A 16700-nucleotide genomic window follows, 5' to 3' on the forward strand; every position below is an offset into this window, starting at 1 on the left:
CACCGCTGACGCATGCTAAATTAAGGCAAAATTAAAAACAATTAAGTGAAATACAACGGTATGAAAATGCACAGATTTTGAAACAAGCTATGTCTACTAGATTCTCTATTTAATTAGGTTATCACTGCATACTAGTATTCGTAAAATATGTTGTTCATCTTAGAAGACAAGTTTAGATCAAAGAATTTGATAATTCATTGATTTTTTCTTCTTTTTTATCCTTGGTGTCCTACAAAGTTAGACTACTTTTCCTGGCTAGACTTTATTATTACGACAAACATTTTACAGCCTACACTACAGCTAAATAAATGTTTCAAGATGCGTTAAATTCTTATATTGTTTTCACTTCTTCAATGTTCAGCACTGAATTGACCATAGGCCTATTCAATTTTGGCCTGGAACTCTGAATTTGACTTTTGATAAAGTGATACTTAGGAATAATTATTAAACCATGGATGGTGGCAAACATCCGTTTCATAATCATACTAAGAAAGTAGGATTTAAAAATCACTTTTGTAGATTACAATATTAGGCGTTTGCGTGATGTTATGCAAGGTTATTTAGACCTAAAACAGTAGAAGTTTTGGTTGTAGACATCAGGAGACGTAGTCGTAACTTAAGTTTAGGCATGATACGGCCTAGAAACGCCTAACGTTAGATTTATATTCCGTTTGGTTTACTCACTTAGGCTTGCCTGAAGTTATTGGCAACCGAAAATGATATAGGATGTAGGGTTCTAGAAGTCAATATGTCTAGATCTAGTCTGGACTCTTGCCTAGATTTCTAGACAAGATCTAACGTTAGACAGATTCTCCCCTGCTGGCCCGACACTCCCGAGTAAAGGCAAAAGCCTGCCCTAAAAAGGTTAAGTTAACTGATAGCTTGCAATTTATTGCGCCATATCTAGCTCAAGATTCTTTTTCATTATTTGTATTTAATTATATCAGTTAACTTGTCAACAGCCTAGGCTTATTAGCAAGACGTCTGCTTGCGCCTAGCAATAATTCTCCCAAGCGGTTTTTATTCTATTGCAAGTCTTACACAAATGTGAATATACAGGGCTTACACGCGAGTACCCAAGTCATCGCCAAAGAAATAGAGTCTACAAACATTCACTGATCGTACCGATATTGACCTTGAAATTCAAGTTTTGGCTACAGCCATATGTCAGTCATCTACCCATTCGCTCATAGTCGGTATAAGTTGTTTGATTTTATTCATTCTTAATTAGCTAGCAAAAAAAAAAAATATCTAAGACTCTAGTAGTCACAAATCCAGATGCATCGATCGCTGCCAGCGCCAGAGATAGCTAGCTGGCCGGCTGGCGCCGGGCGGTAAAAGCACTGGCTGCCGCTGGCACCCTTGCCATGCACGCACGGCGCTTGCCGACCCAGCCTGTTTGGCCCCCAGTTATGGCGTCGCCCTAAGAGGGCGCACTTCCATGAACAGTCGCTTGAATCGGTCTATACTAACTACGAGCGCAAAAATGCGTTCCCCTAACCACGACAAAACTTCGATGCCGTTCACACCTACATGCAGTTAGGCAAAACCTCGAGGTAAACATAACTACGATAGAAAATAAAGGGCGCCTAGTTTGCCCATAGGGTTGCGCACTATTGTGGAAAAAACTGAGCGTCGTGGTTAACAAAACTCCGTTCACATCTGTCATAGCTTAAGCGCGCTGCCACAGCGCGCTTAAACTACGCGCTTAAACCACGACAACACCCTAAGAGATCTTGTGGTGTTGTCGTGGTTGTCGTGGTTTTCTAAACTACATGCGTCTACATCTACGCTAACTTGTAGTTTAGTGCCTCGTGGTTTACAAAACCTCGAGGTTTAGAAAAAAGGGACTTAGGTGTGAACCTCACTATAATAATAATAATACGTGCGTACGTAATAATACTGCGTACGTACGCAATAATACCATAGAGATATACACTAAATACATCTCTATGAATAATACTTACTGCGTACGTACGCAGTATTATTACGTACGCACGTAGTATCTTTTTTTTTTTTTTTAGGTTGTCAAAAATGGCCCTTAGAAAGCTTCGTACGTAGAAGTGCGCCTAGTCTGGCTTCCAGACCCTCTGCCCATACTATTTCGCTATCCATGATATTGACGCCCTCAACGTCGAAAACTAGTATAGTTTACGCGGAGTCCAGTTGGTAAAGGGTCTGGAAACCAGACTAAAGTGCGCCCAGTATGCAAAGCTGGCCAAAGCTAGAGACAGAGCGTAAAAGTGCGCACTGCGTGCGCCTCTATGCTCTATCTGCACAATAAATAGGTATGTGGGACTGTATACCAGGAATCGTCGCACGCGAGAAAATGGTCGTATACATGGGTGAATTTCTGGCTGCCTTACGTCAATCCGAGTGGTAAATATGAAAATATGAACACAGTGGGCTGTAAAGGTATATGATTGATCTCGTCGGTATCTAGAAAAGTGGCTGTAGGTGTTAATTGCACTCAGGGGGCATGGATCTCTAGCTAGCCGCGGCCAGTGAGCAGTGTCTAGCGGGCTCGTCAGGGCGCGAGGAGCAAAAAGGTAAGCTTCCGTAAGCTTCTGCCTGCTAGGTTGCAGCTGCTGCACAGTCACGAAGCAAAGGTGAAATGTATTGAAGAGATCTCACGTTAGAACACTATGTACATTATATAATATAATAAACGATATTCGGGAGAAGGCCTAACGTTAGATCTATTTCATCTTTACATAATTGACCGTCATTATCTGAAACATCAGTGCTGTAACATGTTAGGAGCATTACTGCCATTAGATAAACAGATAAAGAAAATGACTACATGTACCTTTGGATACCTACTGTGTGTGTACAATGTACATGTACCTAGCTATGGAAGATTCTGAACGCAGGCTGAGCCTCTGTATTCAGATCCAGGTTCAGTCCTTCAGATGAGCTGGGTAGTGACCAGGTGGCGTGGCGTCAAACTTAAATTTTATTTTATTTTTACAATTGTAAAACATATGTGTACAACTTGTACATTCCTTTTTCGGTAATCATGTAGAAATGCACACCATGCACATCTACCATTTCCTTCCTTAATTTGTTAATGAAAACTTCTTGTAGCTATCAGAAATGTCAAGATGGACCATATCTGACGGTTTCATGAAATTTCATAGTCAATTACAGAAGAAAAGTAGCTAATTTTGACTCAAAAGTACGCCGATCGACGGCTGTGTCAGCGTAGCATGATGGATGATCGATTATGTGGAAGAGCGATATAACGATGATAATCGATCGTAGTAGTCTGTGATACAGCCGCTTGTTTGGTGTTTAACCACAATAATTACGTCGGCTCGACAGTAAAATGTGGAAGAAAGAAAGTGATCTTGATGCGTCTGTTTTTTATCGTTTTAGTTAATTTTCTCCTGCGTGTGACTGTATATCTGTCAACATTTTTGCTGACTAAATGATGGATAGATAATATGTGTACAAAATGTCAGTAAAAGATATATGAAAAAATGGGAATTATCCATCATGAATATTGCACAATAAAATAGATCTTTACTACAAAACAAAAGCAAATACTGGGGTTGCAGTTTTGGTATACATAATTTTAAAAAAAATGAAATGGGAAAAGTAAATACTATCATAAAGACAATTACTTTCTACTACTGTACTATAAGTTGAACCTATCAATTAAAAACAAATTACTATTTCAATTTCAATATTCTGTTTCTTTTTAGGTAAAATGAGCACTTTATGAGAAGTCCACAATACATATTAACGTTAATACATGATTGTATAACATAACATGCACTTTTTGTAATACTATTCTCATTAATTTATTATTTAAATTAGGCCTATAAATTATGTAGATATCTAGAAACAAATCCCCTTTGAATTCAACTTCCTTCTCATCTTCTTTTCTCTTTCTCTCTCCCTCCTAATACCGTAATAAATAGCCTAACCTTTTTCTTCCACTTTTCCTTCAACCTCATTCTATTCCCTTCAACACTATTCAAATTAAGTTATTATTATCAACTTTTGTCATGATAAAATCAATACTTGCCAAAATATTTAGAGAAAGGATCGATGTCTAAATCCTGGTATGAATAATCTGTATCAATAATTTGAAAAGTGATGATTATGATAGTGGCAATGAAAACAAAGAACCATCACAATAGCTCACTTGGACCTTCGACTCAGGTGAGCTAACTAAAAAAAAATACGAGAAAGAAAATAGGGGCTACACGTATTGCACAAGTCAAGTTCGATATTGTTAGTAAGCGGCTAATTAGAGACTACCAGAATCGATTATAATCGTTGACATCGTTCTCAGCGAAATCAGTGCACTGCTTACATCGGAGACTATGTTCGCGACCGACGTACTTTTCAACTCCAATTTCTCATTTTTCTTACCTTTTCGGCTTTCTAATTCCATGAAAACTCTCTGATATGGTTCAACTTAGCATCTCCAATAGCTGCACAAAATTTTATTGACAAACGGCGAAGCGAACGGTAGGTGTGCATTTCTACATGATTACCCCTTTTTCCACGTACACTCATTACGAATCTGTTTCTACTCTGTTAATTAAATTGTTTGTTTGTCATAATACCATTGCAAGTCAATAAAAGTAAATTAAGTTGTAGGACCCTAATCTTTTCAAATATCTTGGTAAAATTGTCTCATTGTAGGATATATTTGTAGTTTGCTCGCAAGCCGGTTCTTTGATATTACACATTTTACCCTTTTAATTGACTCAGTGGATGACTTAACTAATTAGTAGGCCCTATATCTATATCAAATGTGCAATTTCATATCAGGTTCTAGTGTAGTAACTGGTGTGTTCTAGAATGCTAAGAATAATACCTAGTCTACCTATACCTACCTATGGCTAAAGTTTAATCTTTTAATGACTAAAGTTTAATCTTTTAATCTTTTAATGACTAAAGTTTAATCTTTGTAGTAGACTAACGTAGATGTCTAACTCTAGATCTAAGTAGAATAAAAACTGTTGACAACTGTTGTGTTTAGGCATTGACCTGACCGAAAGATCAGTCTGTATCACTATTAATTTATCTGGTTGTCAGGGATATCAGTTCGGGAAACCCACTCACAAGGGGGGCCCCTCCTTATAAGTAACCCGTCCCCCTTATAAGTAACCCCGTCCCCCTTATAAGTAACCCCCGGGGCACCCCTTATAAGGGGTCTCCACACTTTTTTGCAATGCAACGCGAAAATGAAAGGACTGCGGCAATTCGCTTGATTATGTCCATAAAGCTTCACAAGTTTCCTAGTTACTCACGAAATTTGAGCAAAATCGGTTTGAGGCATCATATCTAAAATCATGGATTTAAATGCGATGTCAAACGACCCATGCGAATGCTGAAATGCGAGCGATTACTGCCGTGAGTGTCGCCAGGCGCGGCGGCGCGGCAATGCTTGAGTGCAGACGTGGCGACTGAGTACGGAGACTTTCTATGAAAGCCACCTGAATGAACGAAAGTCTCCGTACTCAGTCGCCACGTCTGCACTCAAGCATTGCCGCGCCGCCGCGCCTGGCGACACTCACGCCAGTAATCGCTCGCATTTCAGCATTCGCATGGGTCGTTTGACATCGCATTTAAATCCATGATTTTAGATATGATGCCTCGAACCGATTTTGCTCAAATTTTGTGAGTAACTAGGAAACTTGTGAAGCTTTATGGACATAATCAAGCGAATTGCCGCAGTCCTTTCATTTTCGCGTTGCATTGCAAAAAAGCGTGGAGACTCCTTATAAGGGGTGCCCCGGGGGTTACTTATAAGGGGGACGGGGTTACTTATAAGGGGGACGGGTTACTTATAAGGAGGGGCCCCCCTTGTGAGTGGGTTTCCCGAACTGATATGTTCCGCGGAGACTGCGTCTGGCTTCACGGATCCCCTCCTATACAACTGTCGCCGGAGGAGAGCGATAACGTCAAAAAAATAAAAGACTCCTTCAGACATACGGATCTTTCTGTCTTTAAATCTAGGCATAGCCTACATGTATACTCTACATGGCTACAGTACCACTATACAGCCTACACAGGATTAGGTGTTCTACAGACTAGTGCTGACACCGATGTCTTGTTTGATTCTGTTTCAATATTAAAAAGGAGAGTATAAAAAGCAGACCTCTGACTTCTAAGTTACAACATAGTCATTAGACTCTTTTACTGGTTCTATACCCCCCATCTCACTCGACGGTGATTCTGCTACAAAAAAAAAATCGACAAAGCGTGGCGGATCGTGGCTTGTTAATGATCACTTTAAATCTTCTCCATCGTATCTTGAGCGGTTCAGAAGCGCAGAGGGTTGCCACTATCGCCACGGTCGCCACCAAGTTTTGAACATGTCCAAAATTTCCATAGCGAGCTCGCCATGGTTTTATTTTATAGCCTATCACAATCACCTCACGAGCGCATTAAAAGCGCCGCATTCGTAGCTCGGACGGGGGTAGCAATTCACACGTAAAGCGTAACGTCAAATCGTTGTTGTCAAATCTAAAACATTTGACAACAAGCATCCCAATCTCTTTAGACCCGTCTGTTATTACTATCACGAGAATGCTCTCCCACTTTTTATACCGTCGCATTTCCTGTTTTCCTGTTCATCATCATGGCGTTGTCATATTATGCAATGCATGTAGCCTAATTTTACCAGAGCGTGTTCTGTAAATACTGTGTACTTTTCGCAAGTGTTCGAAACAATGAGAATCCGGATCGTAATGAGAAAAATCACCCACAACCGACAATCTCGTAATAACGGGACTCCACTGTACTGAGTGAGCATAAAATGATATGTTTCAGAATACAGAGAGAGTGTACAGTATTCTGTCATGAATTTTCTTTGAGCGAGTTTCGTTGCCATCTGTCATTAATTGCCATCATTGGGGAGGAGGCATCTCAACAACAGCAAGAGCTGCAGCTGTGTACATACAGATGGTGTGGTGGATGATGCCTGCTTTTGACAACATTTGAAGACCTAGTTACTGTATACGCCGTTATTTTCGCGAGGGTTTTATTTTCGCGAATTTCGCGAGCTTCGGGCTGATCGCGAAATTAAAGAGACGCGAAAATATTACCCCGTCATACCTTATGTGCAAAATGACATGACAAAATGCATCCAACGCTGGCCGTACCAGAACGCGGCTGTTACATCGGCCAGTACAAATTGTGTATGTACACATACTATATTACTAGTACGTACGCTACGGTGCGACCGATTGTGGAAGTGCAGTACGATGCTAAACGTGAATTAAAATGTGCAATCTCCATGCAACGTTACCCTATGCGAACGAACACCGGCTCGACGTGGTTGGGTACACGGGTGTGGCCTAGGGATGCACATGGTAGCCCGACCAGACGCCGTGTGCGCAGGGCCATGCAGACGCCAATGCGCAGCTAGGTGTAGCTAGCTAGCGCGAAACTTGTGTACAGCGACAGGGCTGTGTATGTAGGATGCATGTAAAACTTTCGCTAGCTCTAGCGCAGCTCTGAAACTTTGTCGTCTATTGTTGCAACATTTGGTAGGTACTGAGTACTTGTGAACGCCGTAATTGTTTCATTTTATAAATCTTGTGTCGTTTCTATTTTCATGTTTGGGAGAACGATTACAATGCAAATGGAAAAACGTTACGAGTACGTTGGCAAGTGTTTGAACGTGTTTCTCGGGCTTGGCAGTAGCACCCTACTACTACTATCAATCGCGAATTTAACAACACGCGAAAATGCCACTGATACCGTGATTCGCGAAAATATCTGTACGCGAAAATATTGGCGTATACAGTATTCTGAACTCCTATGTACCGGTATGCACTGGACTCATACTGTCACTGCCTGGCATTTTCCAAGTATCAATCTCTATTGGCGACCAGGGATGACATCTCAAAGCACTTTGTATGGAACCAGCACTTGGTTAAAACGCGCTATAAAGATACAGTCAGACAATATACTCGCGTGTAACTTAAACCATATCATTATTCAGGTGTAAGTTTCTTCAATTTGTCTCCCTCTACGAATGAAATTTGTAAAGATCCCAAGTGCTGATCTGTATATTAGCAAACATGTCAGAAAAAAGGAACCAGTGGGACTCGAAGCTGTCATGAATCTACATTGTACTGCTTTCCAGGCAGCGACACTACCACCAGGCTGTCCCGGGTTGCCGGCAGTGACACAATGAACATGGAACAAATGCCCAAGCTTCGAAATTCCGACATTGTTAAATGTTATATATATCATTTATATATTTCATGTTATACATCATCATATTTTATATGTCTTGTCCGCCTTCGACTTCTGAACATAACTAGAGAAGCACTCAGAGAGCACAGACCTCCGCCAAGCCAGCAACTCATTTCCCAATTTGTATTAGAAGCCTTTTGTTTACGTCGTTACATGTACACGGCGCCTTGCCCGAGCAGAACACATGCCTTAGTGTGCATTAACCTCTAGTAATCTGTACACAACTTTTTGAGTTATTTTGCAAACAGACAAACCAATGCCAATGGTCACCTAACCTCCTCCTTCCTTGGCAGAGGTAACAATGTCGGAATTTCGGAGCTTGGGTATTTGTTCTATGTTCATCGTGTCACTGCCGGCAACCAGGGACAGCCTGGTGGTAGTGTTGCTGCCCGGAAAGCAGTAGTCAGATGACAGGTTCGAGTCCCACTGGTTCCTTTTTTCTGATATGTTTGGTAATTTACAGATCAGCAGTTGTGATCTTAACAAATTTCATTGATAGAGGGAGACGATTTGAAGAAACTCACACCTGATCCTTCACCCCTCTGAATAATATCTTTCTTTCATTATATATCATTATTATTGTTATTATTGAACCTCAGTACCGTTACACAATTACATGGACAAACAAATGCCTATATATGCAGAAAAATGTTGCTTTACCAATCAGGACATTGTCAAATGATTTCACTGCTTTGAAAGATACAGTGCATACTGTACACTGATTATGTAACTTACAGTACATGTACATGTATTTTACACATCTATTGTACACATGTATTCGCATTTTCATGGGGCTACAACACAAGTACATGATCAGGTAACTACACTTAATATTAATTGTGCAATATTGTACTGTAAAACATGATATATTCGCGGCATGAAATTTTCGCGAATTGGAGCTGACAGCCCTTTTCGTGGCATGAAATTTTCGCGAATTGCCACTGGTGTTCAATGCATGTAGTGTAGACAAAAACTTTCGCGTGCATTTTAATTTCGCGAATTTTGGCGCTCGCGAAATTAAAATGCACGCGAAAATTTCTCGTTTTACAGTATATGGTACCATTCTGTAAAACCAGACATTTTCACATGCATTTTAATTGTGCAAATTTTGTGAGAGCCATGATTTGCAAAATTAAAATACACTGAAAAATTCTCATCTACACTAAAAGTTGTATACATTGAATGCCAGTGGCAATTCATGAAAATTTCATGCATCGAAAAAGGCTACCAGCTCTAATTCAGGAAATTTCATGCCACAGAAATGTCTGGTTTTACAGTAAGTGAAAACCTACTCTGGTGGAAAACGGTCTGGACAATCCACCCTTGCTACGATGTACACACAGATTGCACATTGTGTACATGGACAGCATTTGTATCTGAATAATGTACAATTGTACATTGTAATCTCAGAAAGAGGAGAAAGAAGTATCAGATTGATTAAAAGGGAAAAAAAATGTACACATCAGATTTAATCAAAGCGTGGCACATCAGGAGAAAAAAAAAAAGAAAAAAGATAATGATTACCTGTAAGTCTCTCCAACATGGATTCTATGGGATTCAATGCTTCAATGCTGCTTTATCAAAGGTCTAGGTACCAAGTACATACAGTTGTACATTGTAAATGTACACATGTACAATACATCGAAAAGTACGGTAATATTAGTTAGTATTGGAGAACGGGTAACAAAAATCCTGTGATCTCATTGGTCCAAATCTCAACTTTGAGATTTAATCAAAGCATTGCACATCAGGAGAAAAAAAATAAGTAGATAATGATTACCCGTAAGTCTTTCCAACATGAATTCTACACGTTTGTATGGGATTCAATGCTTCAATGCTGCTTTATCAAAGGTCTAGGTACATACATTGTACATGTACACATGTACAGCACATCGAAAAATAATATTAGTTAGTATTATAGAACGGGTAACAAAAATCCTGTGATCTCATTGGTCCAAAGCTGTGTGTTGATTTTGTTATTGCACATTTGTAACAAGAGTTTGCACACTAATTAAGCATCTGGGCACTAAGCTAGCGTTCACTCACTCAGTAAGAGACTCCTATACAATATACATTGTAGCCTACTGACTAGCTAAGGCCAAGTAAAAAAAGAAACCAGTTTCTCGTCCTCGCGCGCATCGATTTTGGCCGCCGCATCGATTTTTTTACTATTTACTATTTTCAAAATGGCGCTGAAAATACCAAGAAATTCATAATTCTCGTCCCAGCCCGCTCTCCGCCCGCATCGATTTTCAGTTGCCGCATCGACTTTTTTGATATTTACTATTTTTTTCGGCCGCCGAAAACACAAAATCGACAATTCACCTACCAATCGTGATGTGTACGCGTCCTCTATCTTAGCTGGAGTGCAGCTGTAGCTTCCGTAGTGCGTATGTAATAATGCATGCATTTATCACACTGCGAGCTCGGCAAGAAGGAATGACCCACAAAGCAGTCGAACTGTAGTTGGATGGGCGCGCGGGCGCGGGCCTGGGCTGTGATGTACAGCGCACTCGGTACGTCGTGAACGCGATAGCGGCAACATCTTTTGCGAACGATCGCTGATACTATAGTATTCCACTTATATTTCGCACATTGTTCGTATTTTTCCCCGTTTCTCATATTTTAAAGGGATGAATTGTACTGTACAAATGCTTGTGAGGATTGTATCGAGTTTACATTTTCATGTCATTGTGACTATGTGCACGTGTGTGCAGTGTCGGAAGGTACGGTGCCAGTGCAGTGGCCGTGCCGGCCGCGTATTACGTATAATTATATGCGTGTCTGTAGCTAGCTGCTAGGGTCCCCATCCCCCTGGTCTGTCAGCTGTCTGCACGCACGCATGAACACATTCGAATGTGTAGAGGCCCAAACACTGCTCTGTTAACGTTGCATCTGACGGCGATGTATTGTTCTATTTTGAAGAGAAAATGAATGCGCTTTTCCAGCAAATGTAGAATTATTAAATGGGTGTATCTACAAAATAAATAACTTTTCCACGGATTCTGGTTTGTCGTATTTCTGCGGGATACTTTTCTTTACGATGTAAATTCACGGACACGGCCGTGAGTCGTATCACCTGTAGTGTGATACAATCAATTCATCATCCAAATGATGAGTGATTATCAAATGTCTTTTTAGAATATGAAGAAACATCTTTAAATGTTTAATGCTATAATGCCATATCAGTATCATTTTGACATCCATCTGCAATTGTACCAGCCAGTTTCCAGTTGAATGTGCTACAATTGTACTGTGAAGAGATGCAGATACAATATACCAGTTGTGTGGACACAAAAAGTCACAAACACCAATGATAAAGCAGTGTTTTGAATATCATGGAATTTATTTCAGTCGTACATTTGTTGATAGAATGTTTTATACCTGTTTCAATTAATAGCACAATACATCAGAATTGCAAGTACACTGGTATCAGAAATGCCATTACAACACTAAATACCAGTATTAAGATGGTCATTTTCCCTTGACATCTGTAGTGGAAAGAAAAAGCAAAATGTATCTGCATGCATGAAGTTTCATTTCAAGTATGGTACATATTACATGTATATCTATTTGTTTGAAAATGCACAGAGTGCAGGCAAGACATACACTGGTGACTTGGGATCTGGTCTCTCATAACACAGCTACCAGAGTGATATTTCATTTCATAAATTGGATATAGAAAATAGTAAAGCCATCTCTCGTTACCATTCTCAGAATTACTGGACGAGAAACACATATTACTTTCATTTTGACAATCCTCGAAAAAATAGTAAGATATCAAATAGTAAGGACCTCCCTCATCGCCTTGCTCAAAAAACCCGGACGAGAAACTACTTTCTTTTTTTACTTGGCCTAACCATGCATCCAGTAATTAGTGGATGCATGGTTGGAAGTACTGGGTGCATGGTTTTTGTATGATACAATATATGGCAAGCCAAAAAGAAATGCAGCCAGTAAATTTACAATCAGGTAACATGATCAAAAGCTGGATTTCTAGCAAGAAAATGGTCCCCCATTCTGTAAAACAGATGACGCACATGCCTTTTCATGCATCAGTTGGAATGGTACCACATGCATGCAAGTAACTCTGAAATTTAGCCTACATCCGCAGGCTTCGTGTCATGGGTTCAGCCTTCCATAGGAACCTTATGCACACTATTCCTATTGACGCACTCAGACTTGTGTGTCATTTGTACACTGTATGTATTACTGGATTAGGGCACAAAGTCAACTCAAAATTTTTATAAACTGGTCTGATGTACTGTACACAATTTCAAAATGTTTTCAGTGATATAGTTGACCAAGAAATTCATGACACATATTAAACAGGTCTCCTAAACCATACTTTCACACTCAGCCTGTCCACGGAATGGCAGAGAGCAGACGCTCGCATGCACCACAGACCCTGAGCGAGCTTCAGCTGTACCGGGTCTTAGAGCGGGCCAACCTTCTCCCATATTACTCTAACTTCATCCACCAGGGCGGTGACGACGTTCAGCAATTGTGCGAGGCAGGGGAAGACGAGTTTCTAGAGATCATGTCTCTTGTGGGCATGGGAAACAAGCCACTCCATGTGAGACGTCTGCAAAAGGCCCTTCAGGAGTGGGTGGCAAACCCAGGAGCTTTTCAGGTATAAAGCCATAGTTCAGTCCCATTTTTTTTTCTTTTCACAACACTGCAAATAACAAATAGATCAACATCTAAAGCAGCAAAATTTGCACACCTCCTCAAGAATTTATTTCTTTTTGCAGTTCTTGTAAGTGATTATCAAACTGCAAACAAAATTTAACTCAAGTTACACTGTACCTGGCATGTGAAAAATTTGTCAACTTTGAGATATACATGTACACTGAAATCTGATCACAACCCTTATGGATATCACTATATCTGGAATTAAGATTTTAGACCTGGTAAAGAGGTGCAAGGCAGCCCATAGCCATATTTGGCTTACAAGAGCTTTCATACTGTAATTTTCATCTATGATACAAGTATAGTTGTTTTCAACCAAACTTGGTACGGAGTTTGTAAATCATGGTGTGGGGGTTTCAAATGTCACCCCTGCATTGCAAAACCACTAAAAACTTAAAGTCACCAGACATGGATTGTTTTTGTGAAGGGAAGTATCTGAATGAGCAGATAACTCATTAAAATGGATTTTCCTAGACCTATCTAAATAATGGAAAGAAACTAGTGTACTCTTTGTGGAATATTGTAAACTGCAAAATGAGTCTTTCAAGTTCAGGGTCTATTCAAGTGCTTAATCTCATGGTGCTGTGTTCTTTGCAGTGAATGAGACAAAAAAAGAAGAAGCAGGAAGTAAATTTCTGTAGCAGCAACAATGAAGGGATTATTCTATCAAGCTGAACTTTTCAACACTCATGAAACACAGCTATCCATGACTAATGCCAACTGTAAATGCAGTAGCACCATCATTTGAAAAGTTATCAGAATTGAAATTGAGGAGTGTGTAAAGAGTCCATAAGATATGAGAAGCGGACTAAAGACTCGCCTAATCACACTTATTCTAAATTTTGGAAAAAAAAAGGTTTTCTGGAAAAACTGCAGAAACACAATTTCCCAACTGCCCTTTCAGAAAATGATTTGAAAAAATGAAGATCACCCATTTCACCTATTTTTAGTCCTTTTGTAAATTCAGGGTTACATTTTTTTTGTGATTCAAAGTCACAAATGATTCTACCTCGGAATTTGAAAAGTAGCGCCTGTGTAGTACAAGTGCGTTGCACTAAGAAATGAAAGATGTGCATGAAAGGCCTGAGGTGGCCTATTCTGTCCATGTGGGACCTATTGCATGCATGCTGTAAACAGTTAGCTATTTCTCTTTATTGTTATTCTCTGTAATGAATTGATCCAATACTAACAGCTTTCAATTGTATAGGATGCATTCATAGTGCCTTTGTGGGTGTAGAAAAGAGCTCTTGGTGGTCCCAGGATGGTCGCATTTGATCTTGAATCTTTTTTTTTCTTCTTCTTCTTCTTCTTGAGAAATTGAACAACTTCTTTGCTGTATGAGGAGCGCATCTAAAGATGTTGCTGAATCTGACAGGCATGAGATTTTTTGTTGTTTTTGTTGTTTTAAAGTGGGTACCAAGCTGAGCCTCGACAGTGGGGCTCTAATGTGTAACACGAGAGAACATACAAGTAGGTCACACATTGTAGATACATAATTGAAAATCACTGGTCATGAGCCGAAACTGAGTTAGCCAAGTCATTGTACCTTGGTGGATGAAGAGAGAAGGTTAGGTGTTGGGGCCCAATGCACAGTCCCGGAACTTGTTGCCCTTTGGCAAATGTTGGCTTTGTGAAGAGAAGGGCAGAATAGACAGTTATAAGATGAGTCTCAGAATCTCTGCAGTCTCATTGACTGATTGTCACTATATAACCGTTTGTGCTAACTAAACATGCGGCCACATTAGCACTTGTATGTCTTTAAGCCATGCGTCAGTTCATTCCTCCGGTAAATTTGTGGTAGGCAAACACTAGCTCTGGAGACATGACTCGCTATTACCAGACACAGGACTGGGAAATTTTTTTTTTACCACTTCTTCTGTTTCTGCGTTTATTGTGTAGAACATGATGCACAATGTGATTGGTGGAATGGGATGCGCTCATTTACATGTACTTTGAAATCGGTCTAAAGCCACACTTAGTTGGGCCTCTCTGAAGTTAACTCAATGCATCAGTCTTTACTAACCCACACAAGCCTGTGCATCATGTGCACAGTACCTGTATGCTCATATTTTTCCATATGAAATGCAGTCTTTTGCCCAGACATATCAGATCATTGCAAATTTGTCCATAAATGTCTGAAGTAAGTAACTGTCTCTGGCAATGCCCAAATGGTAGTACTTTCATGCTCCAGTGAGCACATGTCCGACTGGATCTCATTCTTGTTTTTATCATCATTATGCCTCTGCCATGAAGTGTCGGAAGAGGCATTATGTTTTCAGGATGTCCATCCACCCATCTGTCTGTTCTTCCGTCCGTAATCAATTTTGTGGACAGGGTAACCTCAAAAAACATTTTGGTATCCTAATGAAATTTGGCATTTATACAAGTATGCGAGAGTGGACAAAGTTGTGTTTTTCAACTTTCGGGTGCACATACTCAAGGTCAAAGGTCAAAATGCTCAAATTTCATGATTTCCCTCATATCTATGCAATGCCTGAAGTTATTTTCTTGAAACTTAGTGTATACATGTATTACCCAATAGAGAATCTCTTGGAATGTTTTTGGCCAAATGGTCAAAGGTCAAAAGATCACAGGTCAAATGAAAATGCTTAAATTCTTCCATACTTGTGTATCTACGAAGTAACCCAAGGTATCAGCATGAAACTTATATATATCTGTGCATGTACTGCCTGACGGTGATTCTCTTGGGAATTTTAGGGTCTTGGGCTCAAAGGTCAGGGGTCAGATTAAAATGCTAAAATTTTACTATTTAAAGTAGATATTACACTTTTTCTCCATTCCATGGAGATTACTCACTTCATTAACTTATGAAAGGGTCAAAGGTCAAGTACAATCCTGAAACCCCTAAATACCTGTTCTCAGTATACAATTGTAGCCATCCATTTAATGAAACCTGTAGCTCAAGGAAAGTGACCATTGAACAAATTTGCGACAAACATCGCCAGTTGTATGAAACTGTCATCACACATTGTCCAGTACATGTACATGTACTATAGACCTATAAGGAGAACCGTGCATTATGATGGAGGCATACTAGTCGCCATAGCGACATTTCTAGTCTTGTATTCTGTTGTTGTCTTTTTCCAGGAACCTCTGGCTGCACAGCAAACTCATCATCCTTCACTGACAAACATGGACATTTCTTTGGCTGTGAACTTACAGCCTCATGGCAGTCTTGGAGTGCATCATCCTTCTAACAGGTGGCCACAGACCAACACACCTGTCTCTTCATCATCATCTCCTGGTCACCCTCCTTCAACATCATCAGCTTCTAACAATCGATCCTCACCTGGCTCATCTCAGCAAATCTCCTCCACGCCTCCAGGTTATAGGCCAGCTGGTACTTTGTCCTCCCCCTCCCCAGCGGCTTTCAATTCAGCACCTATTGGTCGTCTTGATAACCCTACCCTGAACCGGGAGATGATTAACAATTTGCGGGCTACTGCAGAGCAGGTGATTCGTGCTGAAGGGCCATCCCACCTTCCACCAACCAAGAAGATCACCAGGGAAGTAGAGTACATTCTCAGCATGAGTCCAGACCACCCAAACAGGATGGAGGAGATCCAAAAGTGGGCCAGCATCTATGGGCGTTTTGACTCTAAGCGGAAGTTGGAGAAACCACTCACTCTGCATGAGGTAAGTGCAAGAACTATGATTTGTGTAACATCACAAATGAATGGCAAAGGCTTCATATGTTCTTAGCACTGCTGCATATATCAGCTCTGAGATAATTCCACCTGAATATGAATCTATAAACA

General features: G+C 40.2%; 1 protein-coding gene across 3 annotated transcripts in view; it reads left to right on the forward strand.

Annotated features, from left to right (window-relative positions):
- Positions 1 to 2292: 2292 nt before the first annotated feature.
- The window catches only part of LOC139741847 (NGFI-A-binding protein 1-like), a 31644-nt gene continuing 17236 nt past the window's right edge, over positions 2293 to 16700 (forward strand). For 2 of the 3 annotated variants that reach the window (XM_071652423.1, XM_071652425.1), the window contains exons 1-3: positions 2317 to 2549; positions 12590 to 12862; positions 16030 to 16578. In XM_071652423.1, coding sequence (XP_071508524.1) covers positions 12602 to 12862; positions 16030 to 16578 — 810 coding nt within the window. In that variant the 5' untranslated portion in view covers positions 2317 to 2549; positions 12590 to 12601. Of the gene's footprint in view, positions 2550 to 12589; positions 12863 to 16029; positions 16579 to 16700 lie in introns of all 3 variants that reach the window. The other variant, XM_071652424.1, reaches the window with a different exon arrangement.

The sequence above is a fragment of the Diadema antillarum genome, unplaced genomic scaffold (genome assembly GCF_040938485.1).
Source record: "Diadema antillarum isolate AM-2024a unplaced genomic scaffold, OU_Dant_1.0 seq00000957_RagTag, whole genome shotgun sequence".
Taxonomy (NCBI): Eukaryota; Metazoa; Echinodermata; class Echinoidea; order Diadematoida; family Diadematidae; genus Diadema; species Diadema antillarum.